Source organism: Sturnira hondurensis, unplaced genomic scaffold (assembly GCF_014824575.4).
Source record: "Sturnira hondurensis isolate 20B ecotype Veracruz unplaced genomic scaffold, ASM1482457v3 Scaffold0019777, whole genome shotgun sequence".
Lineage (NCBI taxonomy): Eukaryota > Metazoa > Chordata > Mammalia > Chiroptera > Phyllostomidae > Sturnira > Sturnira hondurensis.
The window spans coordinates 37988-55793 of NW_028092408.1; the positions used below are offsets into that span (position 1 = coordinate 37988).

The window sequence follows — 17806 nt, forward strand, 5'->3', positions numbered from 1 at the left end:
AAATAAGCATAGTGTGCAAGAGAATAGAGTTAACTACAACAGTAATAAAGCTCTGGAAAATAGTGAAATGGGCTAAGATCTGGGAGGGATGCTATGTAGTACTTACAAGTGTATGGAATAACAATTATTTACAATAATACTGGAACAAAAATCTCATGACAGGAACTTTATGACCTGAATAATAAAAATAGAAAGTACACAATCTAGAGCAGTGTGTTATTGGAACACGAGTGAAGTGAATGAAGGAAAATTAAAATAAACTATGAAAGAGAGAACAAGATAAAACAGTCAAACAGTGTAATTAAACAAACAAATAAAATGAAGAAACCTAAAAGAGAGGAAGAGAAATAAAAATAATAAAATAAAATAAATATAAATAATGAAATAATAATAATACAAATAAACAACAACGTGCAATTCTCTGGAATAGCAAAGTGAAATTTGTCCCAATTTCTCAGTTTTGGGCATTAGCCTTGTATTTCCTCTTTGGGTCTGCCTCTGGACCTTTCACAGTTCCAGGTCTTAATGTTTTACTTGGGGAAAAAAAAGCAAAAAAAAAGCCTCCTGCTGACTTTAAACTGCCAAAGTGGTTCTGCTGGTCTTGGATGGTTCAGACTGAGTGCATTGGGCTTCACTTTTCTCCCTCCCCGTGGTTTTGAGAGGATGGGGTCCAGTACTGGGCTGCAGTCTTCACAGTTTTCCAGCCTCCAACCCAGGTCCTCTGTTTGCTACTAGGACCCCACTGCCCATCTGTACCAGGCTCATGCCTTCAATCCACCAGCTGTGTCCTCCTTGAGGTGCACTAACTAGGGGCAACTCACACACCACCTTCCCTCTCTTTGGTCTCCTAGGTGCTGGGCACTCTCTAAGTATCTTGAAGGTAGTTCAGCTTCCCCACTGAGTTAAGTCTGTCTGGGGACTGCTAACTTCCTGAGCCCTGCTGCTCTCCTCTGTGGCGGGTTCCTCCTCCTTCCTCTTAGCTAGCTAGCTGGGCTGCAGGGTGGCAGTGGTGGGGGCACAGCCCAGGCTGTGGAGGCTTCTGTGGCAGGAGCAGGGTGGGGACACAGCCATGACAGGGGATGTTGCCAGGGTGGTGGGGTTGAGTTGCAGGAGAGTTGCCTGAACAGCAACCATGAGCTTTTTTTTTTTTTGAATAACATATTCCTGTTCAATTCTGCCATTCTTAACAAATGCTTCACTTCTCACACAGCCCAGCTTTCCAACCAGACCAGAGATTATCCAAGTCAGAATCTGTAATGGCCCAACTCTTCTCCCTTCTCAAAGAGTCACCTGGCTCCTCAATTTCTCTGGTAATGACCAGCTGGCATCTACAGTCTCAGCAGGTGAACACCACCCCTGTGCATCTCCCACTTTGTCTTTATTCCCCCCCAGAAACTTTAAGCATCCAAGTCCATCCTGGTGACACTTTATCCTCCCTGTTTGTCAGGGGAGAGAGCTGTTGATTTGGCTCTCATCCAATGATCCTGTGGCAGATTCTGGCAGGCATCAGGCAGGGGCCTGAGGGGGCCCTGGTCCCCACACTGTTCCCAGGGACCTTACTGTACCAAGACAATTGCCTTACCATTTGTTTTTCAATATCCTCTGCAATTTTGGTCTCCAGCCTTCACATGTGCTGGGATTCCATTGGCTGTTCACTCTGTTTCTCAGAAGATTGGCTAGGTATTCCACCTGTGTGCAAGGGGAAGCGGTCTCCATTCACATCTACCTTGCTGACATCTTCCAACTCTGTTTCTTTACTTCTGTAGCTGTTGCACTTTCATTCAATTTTATTTCAGATGGTTCTGAGTGATTGTTGTTCTGTACTTTACAGATTTTTAAAATTTATTTATTTATTTATTTATTGAGACAGGGAAGATAGGGAGAAAGCAGGAGAGAAACATTAATGTGTGGTTTCCTCTCATGTGCCCCCCACTGGGGACCTAGCTTGCAACCCAGACATGTGCCTTGACTGGGAATTGAACCAGTGACCCTTTGGTTCACAAGCTGGCACTGCATCCACTAAGCCACACCAGCCAGGCTGTTCTCCTGTAGTTTAGTTATAATTTTGATATGGTTGTGTGAAGAGGCAAGCCATGTGTACTTATCCTCCATCACCTATATGCATATTCTAATGATTTGCCCACTTGTCAACTTGATGCTCTGATTTTTTCCTTTCCATTAATTAAAAGCAGATACTTAGCAGATGTTTTACAATTTCTTCTTGACAGAGTGGACAATGATATTTTTAATGGACATGGATTGGATGCATAATCTGTAAAAAATATAATAGAGATCCTAAAAACTTCCCCGGAGAAAAAGCTTTGAGAGTAAAATCAACCCCAAAGCATCTGAATCTTCTGAGAATTAAAACAATAATAATCCTATTAGTTCTGTGACCAAACACAAGCAATTCTGTGAGGCTATCTACCTGGAGGTAGTGCAAAATTTCACAGGTGAAGTGCTCAGTCATACAAGACTACTACCTCCCAATTTCAAATGCAAATTACAGAGTAGATCCACAGGTTACTCATTACTTCTGTCTGATTTGGCTACAAATTTGAGATTCCCCAAATTACCTTTTTGTGTTCAGTTAATTTTCTGGAGAAGCTCACAGTACTCAGGAAACACTTAAATTATGTTTATATGGATATGATGGATACAAATGAATGGCCAGGTGAAGAGATATATAGGGTTAGGTGTGGGGAGATCCAGAAAGCAGGAGCTTCTCTTCTCATGCAGTTAGGGTGCTGTAATGCAGGAACTCCAAGCTGGGAAGCTGCACTTTTTTTGGTGATATTATGAAAAAAATAAAAAACTACTCAGAGGACAAGCAGATGTAGACATGCCATTTATTATTCATGTTGTAGGGGAATATATCAGTGGCAGTGAATCGAGGTTAAATGTTGTGCCCAAACTCTAGTCTTTGCACTATTTATTGGGTTAAGGAGGGAGCCCTGATAGTGCATGAAAATGCTGCAAACATTTTGCAGGGGCTTGAAAAAGATGGAAATTCAGATACACATTGTTTTTCTTCCTCATTATGGCTGCTGGTGAAGCAGCCAAATGCTCTCTGAGGTTGTGGAGGGGCAAAGACTTGAGCTACCCACACAGATGCTTCACCCTCTGCCTCACATTACATGAATGTGTTCACCTATCTGGACACTCCCTAAATTCTATATTTTTGGGATGTTATGGAGGCTTCATCATGTAGGCATGATTGATTATTAAGTCTATTTCCAGCCCCTTTCCCCCATCTGGAGAATAGGAGTGGCAGTGCTAAAAATTCCAAGGTTCTGATCATTCCTTGTTCTTTCTGGTGACTAACCTTTATCCAGAAGTCCTCACAGAGCCACCTCAATGAAACAAAATGCTCCTAGCATTCTTATCACTTAGGAACTTATGAAAGATTTAAGAGCTCTGTACCAACAATAAGGGGACAGAAAACAATTTATGTATCTTCTATTATCTTACGAAGAAACTATGCAGTGGGAGGAACCTTAGAAAAGTCATTAGGAACACTCCTGGCATACAATGAGCATCCTGAACCAACACACAGGACAACTAACTAGAAGGGAGAAGGTGATCATTCTAAGTAGAGCTGCTCCCAGCAGAGCAGTGAACTGATCCTTGTGCTTCCAGCCTGGCTGACTAGAGATACCCCAACAACACTCAACTGACTTTCCTTCCTGAATGGAGTCCTTACCCTTGGGTCCCAGCCTCAATATCTCCTGAACCTCGGGCTTCAGGCAGGTGCTCTGCTGCCTGTGGCTCTCACTATTTATTTGCTTGTATTCCTCCCAATCCTAGATTCTTTATTCAGTTTAGTCATCCCACCTCTCCCTCTAGTCTCCTGGGATGCAAGGACATGCTCCATCAGTTCAAGCTCTTGTCCACTATCCTATGAGATGGCACCTGTTCCATGGGACTCAGACCTTGGGGATGGCCATCATTGATAGGGTTACACCATCAATGGGGCTGGCCTCCTCCTTCTACTCCAGTCTTGGGGGCAGTGTCCATTGGGGTGGGTTTGTGACTTCTGCTGAGTGGGTAGATGTCTATGTGGATCACCTCCTGAGCAGAGTACTGGCTTTCCAGAAATGACAGGGCAGGGGCCATTCATACATCATCATGTGCACTAGGAGACCCTTCAAAGTCAGGAGCTGGCCCCACCAGGCATCCTTTCAGGAGCCCCTGGGCTCAAATGAGCAGACTCAGCTAACCTCTGCCTATCATCCTAGTGGAGACTTGAGCTTTCTAAGTCCTACTCAAGCCACGGTTTTTGCTTTTATTCCTTTTGTAGTTTTAAGTGCATCTTGAGCTTCCATTAATTTCTTCATGCTAAGTGCTCTCATGTGTTATCTTGTTCTGAAGCTGTGTCTTGCAATTACATTTTTCAGGTGGATTGCACTTTTGTTGTGGATGCCCAACCATGGATTTCCAAGTTCACCCTTCTGAACAGCACCTGTGTGCAGAAATAGGTGAGGAAGGAGCTCCTGGCTTCTCACAGGAGAAGATTGTTTCCCTCTAGACAGTGACAATTTGTCTGTAGTTAGGTCTTCGAAGCACCAGGGGAATTAAAGGCATCTCAGAGCACTTCCTGGATCCCTGTAAGTTTTGTGTTCTCCTAGATAATTTATTTTCCAGGGAAGTCTCTGACAGTGAATCATGGTAGAGAACTTATCACTATTACTGGTGTTACTTTGGCTGTAGGTGAAGAGTGTTGAGTAAATCAAGCTGCGCAGTTCATGTGGTTTTTGTAGAGCCTCAGTGGTTGGTTTGTATTCTTATTTGTTCATTCATTTGTCAGTCCATCCATCCACCCATCCATCTACTTGTTTATTTATTCTCCAATTCATGCCCTTCTTCAATTTCACTCATAGGAATGCAGACAATTTTTTAAAGGAAAAGTCACCTGTATCCTCTCTGTTTATATATCTGTGGCCATGCTCACAGTGGGGTAGCCATTTTTGGGGGTAGGCCCATCACAGGATAATAAAAATTTTACTCTTCACTGTGAAGCATGGGCAAGCCTCATGGCAATTGTGCCCTCTGTTGCCAGAAGTAATGTAGAATATTGTGTCTCAATCCAGATACTGACCCCTCATTGACTCTTCTGATGCTTCTTGAGGTTGTGGGCTACACTAAATATCAGGGGTTGACCTGGTGTTTAGATCAAATCCTCAGGACCCAGAGTTCACCAGTACTTCTAAGGGTTTCTGTGACTCTGCTATGTCCAGGGTACATTGCTGTGAGGGCAATCAAGGTGGGCTTAAGACCCCCACTCAGGCCCTATTATGCCTGGACTAGGGCAGGAGGAGGCAGCCCTGGAAATGTTCAAGAAGGACAAATACCATATGATCTCACCTCTAACAGGAAGCTAAACAACAAAGCAAACAAGCAAGCAAAATATAACCAAAGACACTGAAATAGAGAACAGGCTGACAGTGACTGGAGGGGAGAGGGGAGGGAATTTCAGGGGAAATAAGGGAGGGATTTAGAGGAACCTATATAAAGGATACATGGTCAACAACTGAGAAGGGTGGAAATGGGAGGGAGGGGGGAGGATGGGGGGGTGGGACGGGATGGGAGTAATAGACAGAAAACTGTACTTGAAAAATAATTAAATAAAAAAATTGGGGGAAAAAAAAGAAGCAGATCATGTGGGATGAATGTCCCTTGGACCAACGCTTATGTAACAACAGGTTGAAAAATGTTTTGCCTTTTGTTTTTTGATGAAAGTTCAGGGAGTGGGGAGGAGGAGCTGGACAAGATGCCAATCAGCAGCTCAGGACAGGGTGGGTGGGATTACAGTTATGGAGGAAGGCCCACATCAGCTGCTACCCAACACTTGTGTGCTGCTGAACTCTAGGGCTGACACCATACAGCATGTTCCTGAAGGTGCCTCTGCTTCTGGGGCTCATTATACTGGGGCCTTCTATCTGCAATTCTGGCTTTGTGGATATTAATAAGAACACGCATTTCTTTGCGATGTGTGTGGAATTTGCTATGTTTCAGTTCAACCAAGCCCACATGGATGAGTATGCTTACAAGCTGCTGTGGGTGGGGAGAAGCCAGCGCAAGGTAAATGTTCCTCCCCATCCCTGGGGATTTATTTTGGCCCCCAAACCTGGCCTGCATTGGGTGGTGGTGGTGGTAGAATCCTTGGTCTTCACAAAAAAGGACTTTTTTGTTATTTTTATAAATACATTTTTAAAATACAATGTATTGTTACAAGTGCTTCAAGTTTCTATTTTGTTTCCTTAGTAAGTGAAGCCCCTGAAGAACAGTGGAGAGAAGGGAGCAAGATAACAGAAAAGAAAGCACTAGTGTCAGATTCATCTGCAGTGTGAGGGAGAGAAAAGCAACCTCTCAAGTGAGGTAGCTGAGAGAAGCAAGGACAGTAGAGATTGATGGGTAATGAGAAATACAAAGAGAAGTGGTAGCTGAAAACCAAAAACCAAGATGGAAAGGCATCTCAGGCGTGACTGACTGCAGGCTTTAGCCAGACTTCTGGGAACCTTACTGTGCTGATCAGTGAGCAGCATGCTGAGATATTTCCTGTTCCAAGTCAGCAAGCCTTGAGCTCGCAGCCACTGTGGGTCCAGATCTGTTGGAAGGTGACAGAGAAGTGTTCTCATGGGACTGTTATGCTGGTGAAACAGTGGAAGGATGAGATTAGAGTTGTCAGTGCAGGGACCCAGGGCCACAAGGAGGCAATGTATACGGGACAAGGGAGGTCAGAGAGGGCCATTCTGTGATGGGCACTTTTAGAAGGACCTGGTCACATGGTAGAGGTTTACGCATAAGAAGGGTAGGCAGCCACAAAGAAATCTCTGAAAAGGACAAGTCTCAGGTGTCCTAGCAAATGACCTAAAAGTTTCTGGACCTGTGTCACAGAAATTAATTATGCAGATGGATGTGGGGCTAGGACACCTTCAGAGCCACAGGTAAGGAGTTAGGACATTATTCTCAGAGTAATGGGAATCCATGGGAAGAAGTTATTCAAATGCTTTAGCAATACCTCTCTGGATGCTGTGGGCATAGTGGGTTACACAGTCTGTTGGTAAGCTGAGACCATGAGGCAAATATGGTTTCCTGGTTGCCAGGAGGTAGAAGTGCTTGATTCTGGGTCTGCTTGATGTGGGGTATGGGAGAAACAGAGGGGTCAGTGGCAGACTCAAAGTTTTAGCCTTTGAGCATGTGGGTGGGCAGTACTTCTAACACCGAAAAAAGTAATGTAGTAAAGTTGCAGGGAGACATGGAAAAATCTAGCTAGAACATATGGCATTTAGTATTCCTGACCCAGCTATTGAAGGTCAAGGAGGCAGTAAGTTATAGGGCATTAAGTGTAGGAAGAGGTTGGGCCTGAAATAAATATAGGTGTCATTAGGGTCTTGTTTATGCAAACCTTCCCACTGATGTTTATTCTGACCAGTTCCTGCTTCCTTTGAACTGAATAATGCTGTCTTCGAGTCACTCTGTCCATGCCCAGATTCTGGTTCCTCATGAATAGCCCTGAGCCTGGTGCCATGTTGGTGGGGATTTAATGTGAAGGGTCCCACCACTGACCACATTCTGGAAGAGATGGATAGGAGAGTGGACCCCACCCACACAGGGGCACTGGCTTCCCTGTGTTTCCCATTTCCTGACACCAGCTTCTTTTCTTGTGTTGCATCTCAGCCTTGCACCTGGGGAGGCCACATAGACCTCTTGGACAACAATACTACTGCTCCTGCCCCAGACTCTGAACCCTATCCTAGCTCAGGGTCTGATGACTGTTCAAGGGTCCTAAATGTGTATGAGTGTCTGTGTGCCTGAGGGTGTTTTTGGTGTGTGGCCAGGCACAAGTGGGTGTCATATAAGCTGCAGAAATTCTTGAGCCTCAAATAAATTAGCTTTTTAAACAATTCCAGGTCAGTCCAGTGACAGAGGCATGTTCCTGCTTGTGATGATTTTTGCCTAGATTTCTCTGTTTGAGTTCTTCCCTAGTTTTTGTTGATCTCTACTTAAGAAAATGAAATCATAACTTAAAAACTTCTTACAGAAGCCTAATAACCATAAAACAGAACCCGATTCATAAATATCACCTCAGTGAATGTCTGCAAGATAACCCTTTTGTGCAGCCAGCTCCTGCAGGAAGAGACAGAGTGTTTCCAGCCCCCTGGCTCTCCTAAAGGAATAGTGCAGTCTTGATGTCTAGTCAGAAAAGAAGCATGCTTATTATTCTACTTTCCATAGAAGCAATAATTCTGTGTGTTATCCTGGTGTCTGACTGTGCTCAGGTATAAGATTGATAGATGGGTCATGTGTGAGATGTGGCTGGAGCATATGCAGGCTCATTGTTGCTGAACTTTCAATCCTATGAATGTGTCCCCAACCACCTGTTAATGGCACTCTTGATATTATGACCCAATATCAACCATCAGGAGGAATGTGACAGGGGAGATTCTAGTTTTGAGTACACATATAGACATCCTTTGTAAAAGAAATAGAGAATATCAAGGAATGAGTGAAATAAATAAATAAATAAATAAATAAATAAATAAATTACAAAAATAAGAAAAAGTTCACCTATATGTATTGTCATTTATAGGCATACATTTGCACATTTCACGTATTTTGCTCACTTGTCTGTTTGATTGTCTTTGTTCTACTCAGTTCAAAGTAAGTATTTCATAGTGGTTTCTATAATTTCTTCTTGACAGCAGTTTACTTGGATTTATTTAATGGACTTGGAGATGGGCTGCACAATTTGTAAAAAACATGATGAAGACATTGACAACTGTCCCCTGCAAGAAGGCTCACGCAAGAAAAAGGTTTGAAATAAAAACAATCAAACAAAAAACCAAGAACCTTCTGGGAATGAAAAATAATATCAAGGAAGGTCTATGAGAGGAGGCTTAAGAAAGTCATCCAGAATATTACTTGGGTAGACTGAGAGTCCTGGACCCTTTCCCCCTGCATCTCAGGGACACTCCTGGGGTAGAACGAGGGTCCTTAACCCTCTCCCACCAAGTCACAGTGTTCCTAACTAGAGGGGAGAAGGTGATCATTCTAAGTAGAGCTGCTCCCAGCAGAGCAGTGAACTGATCCTTGTGCTTCCAGCCTGGCTGACTAGAGATACCCCAACAACACTCAACTGACTTTCCTTCCTGAATGGAGTCCTTACCCTTGGGTCCCAGCCTCAATGTCTCCTGAACCTCGGGCTTCAGGCAGGTGCTCTGCTGCCTGTGGCTCTCACTATTTATTTGCTTGTATTCCTCCCAATCCTAGATTCTTTATTCAGTTTAGTCATCCCACCTCTCCCTCTAGTCTCCTGGGATGCAAGGACATGCTCCATCAGTTCAAGCTCTTGTCCACTATCCTATGAGATGGCACCTGTTCCATGGGACTCAGACCTTGGGGATGGCCATCATTGATAGGGTTACACCATCAATGGGGCTGGCCTCCTCCTTCTACTCCAGTCTTGGGGGCAGTGTCCATTGGGGTGGGTTTGTGACTTCTGCTGAGTGGGTAGATGTCTATGTGGATCACCTCCTGAGCAGAGTACTGGCTTTCCAGAAATGACAGGGCAGGGGCCATTCATACATCATCATGTGCACTAGGAGACCCTTCAAAGTCAGGAGCTGGCCCCACCAGGCATCCTTTCAGGAGCCCCTGGGCTCAAATGAGCAGACTCAGCTAACCTCTGCCTATCATCCTAGTGGAGACTTGAGCTTTCTAAGTCCTACTCAAGCCACGGTTTTTGCTTTTATTCCTTTTGTAGTTTTAAGTGCATCTTGAGCTTCCATTAATTTCTTCATGCTAAGTGCTCTCATGTGTTATCTTGTTCTGAAGCTGTGTCTTGCAATTACATTTTTCAGGTGGATTGCACTTTTGTTGTGGATGCCCAACCATGGATTTCCAAGTTCACCCTTCTGAACAGCACCTGTGTGCAGAAATAGGTGAGGAAGGAGCTCCTGGCTTCTCACAGGAGAAGATTGTTTCCCTCTAGACAGTGACAATTTGTCTGTAGTTAGGTCTTCGAAGCACCAGGGGAATTAAAGGCATCTCAGAGCACTTCCTGGATCCCTGTAAGTTTTGTGTTCTCCTAGATAATTTATTTTCCAGGGAAGTCTCTGACAGTGAATCATGGTAGAGAACTTATCACTATTACTGGTGTTACTTTGGCTGTAGGTGAAGAGTGTTGAGCAAATCAAGCTGCGCAGTTCATGTGGTTTTTGTAGAGCCCCAGTGGTTGGTTTGTATTCTTATTTGTTCATTCATTTGTCAGTCCATCCATCCACCCATCCATCTACTTGTTTATTTATTCTCCAATTCATGCCCTTCTTCAATTTCACTCATAGGAATGCAGACAATTTTTACACCTTTGGGCTAGGCTCATTGTGGGTGGTATTTTGTTAGTTGGTCATTTCTAATTACAGGGAAGGGAGGTGGGTTACTGAAGGTTCTTTCCTCCATGCATGCTTATCAGGGCATCTACCGATGGAGCTGCATAATTGAAAGTAGCATCCTTTCATGTTCTCTGAAGCGGCCCATAATTGTGGGATAATCCTTGTGCAGCAGAGCTGTCCCAGCCCCTGTGGATGAGAATAAGTCATCTCAGACACAATCTTGTTGTTCTGGCTGAAAAGGGGGTGGTGATTCCCTCTAGTGGGGAATGTCCAAAGACTTTCTCCCTAATGGATTTTATTGGGAATGCTATGTGTAGGGGTATACAGCATACATGCATAGCTCATCAATCAATGTGAAAAAGCTATAGTCATGCAAAAACAGGTATTATCTATAGATAACAATTAAAGGAACACAGATTGTTCATAGATCAAATCTATGAGGGTCTTGAGACATGCTGATGACAGATTGTCTTTAAGATGTGTTCATGAAATAAGGTGTTTACTCCTTATGCCTTGAACTTAAACATCCAGTTTATATCAACAGGTCTATACAAAGCAAAGCAGCACAAACTTCAAAGGATACTGTGTAGATATTAGGCCTGATTCCTGCAGAACCCTGGATGTAAGAGTTGGGTTATGTCTGCCACTTGGGTTTCCTGATTTTCCAGTGAGGCTTATTGGCCTCTTTCAAGGCCTGCTCTAGTGGGTCTACAGTCTCTGAATCCACAGAGTGGTCCCCAACATATTCCCTTTTTTTGTTTGTTATGGTGGACAAGGTGGTAAGTCTGATGAAGCCTGCTACTTGCTTTTCACATATATGATCCTTGGAAAACAATTTGCATATACATTTCAAGGCACAAAAGAGCACAACGATTAGGAGGTATCTTATTGCCCCCATGACCCAGACACGTAAATTTAGTCCTTCAAACCAAGTCCTTGGATTGAGCCATTGTAAGTTGTCATGCAGGGTCTGAAAGACCTCTTCAGTAAATCCTTTAGTGCCCTGAAGTTGTTAACATAGCTCAAGCTGGAGTTGATGGATTTGTCCTTTAAGATCAGAGAAAAGGGCCCTTTACAACCAGTGTTGGACCTTCTCTCATGAGTGCTGACTGGAGTTCCACTTCAGGGGAGTAAAATGCAGCTTAGAGAAGCCCGGATCACCAGCAAGTTGTTGGTGGGAGACAAAAGCATCTTCTTCATCCACACTACTTCTTCCTGGTTTCTCATGGAATGGAGGTGGGTCTCAGAGCGGGGTAGCCTTTTTTATGATATGGTTTCAACCTCTTTGCCCACAGCTCAAAGGGTCCTTCTGGGGAGGAGACAAACACACGCCTTCTTTCACAAATTATGAAATCAACAGTTCCTTAGTGGCTGGTAAGGGAGGAAAAGTCATTCAATTATTTCAAATTTGGGGGTTAACTGTCTACTTTTAATTGTTTCATTGACAAGACTTAGCTCATCTCAAGCTAGCCAGGGGAGACAACTCAATGAGGTCAATTCAGTGTCTCCTTTGAAAATAGCAANGCAGTCTGGCACCTCTAACCTTCCTTGGCGCCTTAGGTTATTAGGGCAGTCTGGCAGCTCTTACAGAGACAACTAAATGAGGTCAATTCAGTGTCTCCTTTGAAAATAGCAAATAAATTAGTAATTTGGTATTACCAAGGTTTTAATTAAAACTTTCCAATTCCATGGAGTCATGTGATATTCATTAGCTATGGCCCCTAGCAGTCCTTTCACTTTTTCCCATTACCTTTTCTTCTTTAGACCTGGAGATCTGATCCTCATGCTCCTCTGATGGCTCCTCTTCTATTGGCTTTCAGCCCTTAAACATTGGCTGCCCAGTTTGCAATGGGCAGGAAACTGTAAATGAGGCTCCAAGGGGTGGCTGAAAAACAACCTGAGTTTTAGAGTGTCACTTTTTTTCACTTAGCATATTGCTTTCTGGTTCTGTCCATGCTGTTGCAAAGTGTATAAGCTCCTTCTTTCTCTTCCATGTGTAGAATTTCATTGTGTAAATGTACCATAGTTTTTTGATCCACTCAATTGTGAGGGACAAATACCATATGATCTCACCCTTAACTGGAGCATAATCAACAAAAGAAAAAAGCAAATGAAATAGAACCAGAGACATTGAAATTAAGAACAATCTAACAAGAGACAGAGGGGAGATGGAAGGGGTCACTGGGGAAAAGGGTTTTCAGGAACTACTATAAAGGACACATGGACAAAACCAAGGGGGAGGGTGGAAGCAAAGGAGGGAGGTGAGTTTGGCTGGGGTGAGGGGGGGGGGAAGAAAATGCAGACAACTGAAATTAAAGAATAATAAAGTAATTAAAAAAATAATAAAAGTGTCACCTTTCTCCTCTGCTTGGAAAGACATGCACCCTGCTGTTTCTGCAAGTTGTATTGAATTTGAGCGTGAGTTAATTGCCCTATTCTTCTCTGGGCCTGGTAGCTCCTAGGTTTAGAATTTACAGTGTTTCAAAGACTTAGATGTTTAATTTTCCTTCTTATTTTTTTTACTTCCACTGCCTTTCTTTAGGCATTTACTCCAATGTCCTTTCTTCCTATGCTACACAGTTATGTGGCATATGTCTTTTTTCCTTTATTCCTTCTTACCCTTCTCCTTCACAGTCCTTCACTTTTTAAAATATCTTTCTTTTCCTTTCATAATTCCCTTTTTTCTTTCTTCCCCTTATAAAATCCTCCTTTAATTTGTATATACCCTCTGTGACTTACACAGACCCTCTTCAACTCAGATAGAGCCTCTACAACTTACACAATTCTTCTTCAACTTTTCTAGCCCATTTTAGTTTGCCCTTTTAACACATCCAGATGTAACCAACTTTAGAATAATCCACATTCAATTCTATTTTTTCAAGATGTGATGCTATAATGTATAACTTTCATAACTAAAATGATATATTTTCCAAATTAAATGAAAATTCTCAACATTTAGTGACAATTAAAAGTAAGTAATTAGCAATAATTAGCATGCTTTAGATTGAAAAATTTATGAACACACTTCATAACTTTCAGAAACAGTTTTTTCCCCACTGGCAAATACATTTACATTTTTTTATTCTCAGTGATTACTGCATTCCTTGAGTGTGCTCAAAAGTGAGCTGTCTCATTATCTAGTGCCCTTGACAACTTTAGGGAGGGTGCAGAAGAGGGAGGAGACACCAGGCATGGCATGGCCCGTTCCCAGGACCAAAGTGATACAGGGTGCAGCCGGGGAGGTGGGGGGCAAAAAAGATTTGGAATGGTGTGCAGAACTCAAAGTGTATTAGGAATATTGGAGAGACATATTAAGATGTCCTCACCCTGCCCCCTCCCCAGGTGTCAGTTGTGGGAAGGGACAAATGGAGCAGGGCCATTGAGAGCTGTTTTGCATAGCAACAGTTTCACAGCTAACCTCTGGAATGGTCATTTAACATATCTATAACCTTTAACTGGTTTCATAGATATGTTAAATGGCTGTGGCCATGCTCTGAGCCAGGGGGATGGAAGTGGCTTCTACCCAGGATGTAACTGGGGGCTGATCCCCTGAGTTACAGCACCTATGTGAGAGCTTGGAGGTGATTGGCACCACACCATGGGGCCACACTTGCCCAGACTCACTATGGCAGCCCAGTAAACTTGTAATAATATGGGAGTCCTGGCAGTTGTAACCGATTGTGGGATGAGTTGGAAATGGGCCTACAAGGAGGACTGGCAAGGGGATTTAAAATGCAGATGTGGCAGCCATTTGAGAGAGCCACACGGTTTGGGGCAGAGTGAGGACCCCTGCAGCCATCAGGAGAGAGCCATGCAGCTTTAGCAGAGTGAGGACACCCTCTTGCCCAGGTGAGAAAGAGAGACATGCAGTTTGGGGCAGAGTGAAGACCCTTGTAGTCATGTAAGAGGGAACTATGTGGTTTCAGCAGAGTAAGGACCCCTTCTTGCCCAGGTGAAAGAGAACCATGCACTTTGCGAGGATGGGGACCCCTGCAGCTAGGTGAAGAAGAAAGCCACACACTTTTGGTCGGAGTGCAGACCCCTGCAGCTTTGGAAGAAGAAGCCCACATGGCTTTGGGATGATCCCTTTGGCTGCATGGCCTGGGGAGCAGGAGAGACTTTGCCTGGAACTTGGTACAAGGAACTCTTGCCATCGGAAGGTGTTGCATGACTTTGGATTAATTGGAAATCCTGCCTGGACGTCAACACAGCTGACGATACCAGCAGCCTGGAAAAACAGACGTGTGGTCTTTTCCTGATTTACAGTATCCAGAGTTAGGGCAGGGGGAGAAGGAAAACCTGCAGGCATCTGTGGTTATCCTAAAGTACTTTGATATTTTTATGGGGACAATGGGTCACTACTTTAAGTCTGTACAGCTTTAAATAAACCTTTCCCCTTCACAAATCTCTGGCATTGAGAGATATCTTGCCTTTGGTGTAGGACAAACGAGCCCAGTAGGTATTAGTATACCCTCCTTGGGAGGGGCCCCTGTTTTCTGTAACAGTTTTTGGCATCCATGGGTGGGCCCAAATATTGCGCCCCCTTGGACTTCTGTTCTGTAATAAAAGCAGTTCCTGGGCCTCCAGAAGGAGGATTCAGAGTATTTAAAAGACACATGTTCTCATTGTTTTTCTTTTCTTTATTTTTTTAGAGAGAAGGAAGGGAGGTAGAAAGAGAGGGAGAGAAACAACAATGTATGCTTGCCTCTCACGTGGCCCCCACTGGGGACCTGGTCCACAATCTAGGCATGTGCCCTGACTGGGAATCAAACTGGCGACCCCTTGGTTTGCAGCCCATGCTCAGTCCACTGAACTGCACCAGCCAGGGCTTCTCGTTGTTTTTCCTTCTGAGATTTTTACTGTCTGAGAGGAGAGTAAGATCTTTTCCCCTCTTTAAACAATCAATTTAAATTCTTTCTGAGTGTTACCGAACAAAGGGTCCGAGGGGGGGCGATACTTGGCCCACCCAGGGATGCCAAAAACTGCTTCAGAAAACAGAGGCCCCTCCCAAGGAGGATATACTAATATCTACTGGGCTCTTCTGTCTGCCACCAATTGGAAAGACATCTCTCAATGCCAGAGATTTGTGAAAAGGAAACAAAATGTTTATTTAATGCTATTCAGGCCTAATGCCTTCCTTAAAATATTAAAGTCTTTAAGGGTATATACCTACACACATACACACACACACACACACACACACACAGTGCTCCCTTCTCCCACTGTCCCAACTCCGGTACCGTAAATCAGGAAAAGAGCACACGTCCGTTTTTCAGGCCGCTGGCACGTGAGCTGTGTCGCCTGCCTGTCCAGGCAGGATCTCCAATTAGTCCAAAGTCATGTGGCACCTTTCACTGGCAAGAGTTCTTTGTACCAAGTTCCAGTCAAAGTCTCTTCTGGTTTCCAGGCCACTCAGCCAAAGGGAGCACGCCAAAGTCGCGTGGGCCTCCTCTACCAAAGCCGCACTCCACCAAAAGCGCGCGTCTTTCTTCTTCACCTGGCCGCAGGGATCTCCATTCTGGCAAAGCTGCGTGGTTTTCCCTTTCACCTGGCCAAGAGGGGGTCTGCACTCTGCTGAAACCGCATGGCTCTCCCTCCTAATGGCTACAGGGGTCTACATCTTTCCAAAACAGCATGGCTCTCCCCCTCACCTGGCCAAGAGGGGGTTCCTCACTCTGCTAAAGCCACATACCTCTCTAGCAGGCCCTCTGTCTCAGAGAAGCAGCCCCAGTTCCAGCCTGGTTAGCCGCCACTCAGTTCTCCCTAGCCCAAAACTTGGCCACAGCTCTTTAACATATCTATGAAACCAGTTAAAGGTGATAGATATGTTAAATGACCATTCCAGAGGTTAGCTGCAAAATTGTTGCTATGCAAAACAGCTCTCAATGGCCCTGCTCCATTCATCCCTTCCCCCAACTGACACCTGGGGGTGGTGGTGGTGAGGACATCTTAATATTTCCTCCAATATTCCTATACACTTTGAGTTCTGGACACTATTCCAAATCTTTCCTGGGCACCCCCCTTTGGCTGCACCCTGTATCATGAGTACAATCCTTATGATGTAACATTACAGATCTCATTCCATTTGCCAGAGGTTTAGCAAAATATTTTGAGACTGAGACTGAGCTGTTCATTTAAAAACAGAAACAAAAACAAAGCCTAAAGCAAAGACAAAATTCATGCAAAATAGTATTCTCAAATTAAATTCTCTAAAAGGAGGGAATGAGACACAAGTCTTAGAATCTTATCTCACATCACCTGGTACTACAAATGACCCTGACAAGATCTAAACCGCATGAAGCCCAAAGAGCAGATACATTATCTGATACCAACTGATACTACAAATACACAAAAGCCTAAACAGCAGAGACACTATCTCACACCAACAAGTACAGTGAATAACCTGTAAAAGCTCAAATGGCACAGCCTAAACAGCAGGGCCAGAAGATTCTAGATTTATACAAAACAACAAAGATCAAACCAAATTTCCCAAAAGATAAGAAAGCAAGCATCCCTGGCTCTGCCTAATTAGTTCTGTAAGGCTCCTTTGCCTAGTATGTCTGGAAGAAGAGAGAGGAGAGAAGGTGAAACTGAAAGCATAGTGGTTGCAAGAGAGGCAGCCGTAGAAGAAATCCCTTTCCCTTATCTTAGACACACTGACAGCATAACCAGAAAGCTCTTGGTGCCATTGTCCCTTAGGTGGGATAAAAGGCACAAAATCCTGTCTGTCTAGGTGTGTATGTCCATGGTGATGGCTCAGAGCCTCTGTCTTTGTTTGGATGCCAGATGCAGGATGAACTCCATCCTGCAGAGCTCTCCTGGTTGCCATGGATGAGAATAAGTCATCCCAGACACAATCTTGTTCTGGCTAGAAAGTGGGTGGTGATTCCTTCTAGTGGGTAATGTCCAAAGCCCTTCTCCCAAATGGCTTTTATTGGGAATGCTATGTATAGGGGTTACAGTGTACATGCATAGCTCATCAATCAATATGAAAAGGATATAGTCATATAAAAACAGGTATTATCTATAGATAGCAATGAAGGAACACAGAGATTTATTATAGGTCAGGGTCTGTGAGACATGCTGATGCCAGGTGATCTTTAAGACATGTTTCATGAGATAAGGCATTTACTTCTTATGCCTTAGACTTAAACATTAAACATCTGGTTTATATTGATGGAGCTGTACAAAGCAAATCAAGCTTCAAAGTATATAATATATTTACTATGCCTGATTTCCCAAGGGAACCCTCAGTGTTAGCATTGGGTCGTGCCTGCCACCTGGGTTTCCTGATTTTCCAGTGAGACTTATTGGCCTCTTTCAAGGCCACACAGAGTGGTCCCAACACATAATACAGTAGCACCAGTCACTACATCTTCACCTGCTTTTTGATTCCTGTATTTTGCCATGTG

At 43.9% G+C, this 17806-nt stretch overlaps 1 protein-coding gene across 1 annotated transcript; it reads left to right on the forward strand.

Moving 5' to 3' along the window:
* The first annotated feature begins 5853 nt into the window (after nt 1-5853).
* Nucleotides 5854-10059, forward strand: LOC118974601 (probable cystatin-15). Its single transcript, XM_037028090.1, has 3 exons — nt 5854-6081; nt 8706-8816; nt 9864-10059. The coding sequence occupies exons 1-3, from the start codon at nt 5887-5889 to the stop codon at nt 9942-9944; spliced, it is 387 nt and encodes a 128-aa protein (XP_036883985.1). The 5' UTR covers nt 5854-5886; the 3' UTR covers nt 9945-10059.
* The last annotated feature ends 7747 nt before the right edge of the window (nt 10060-17806 follow it).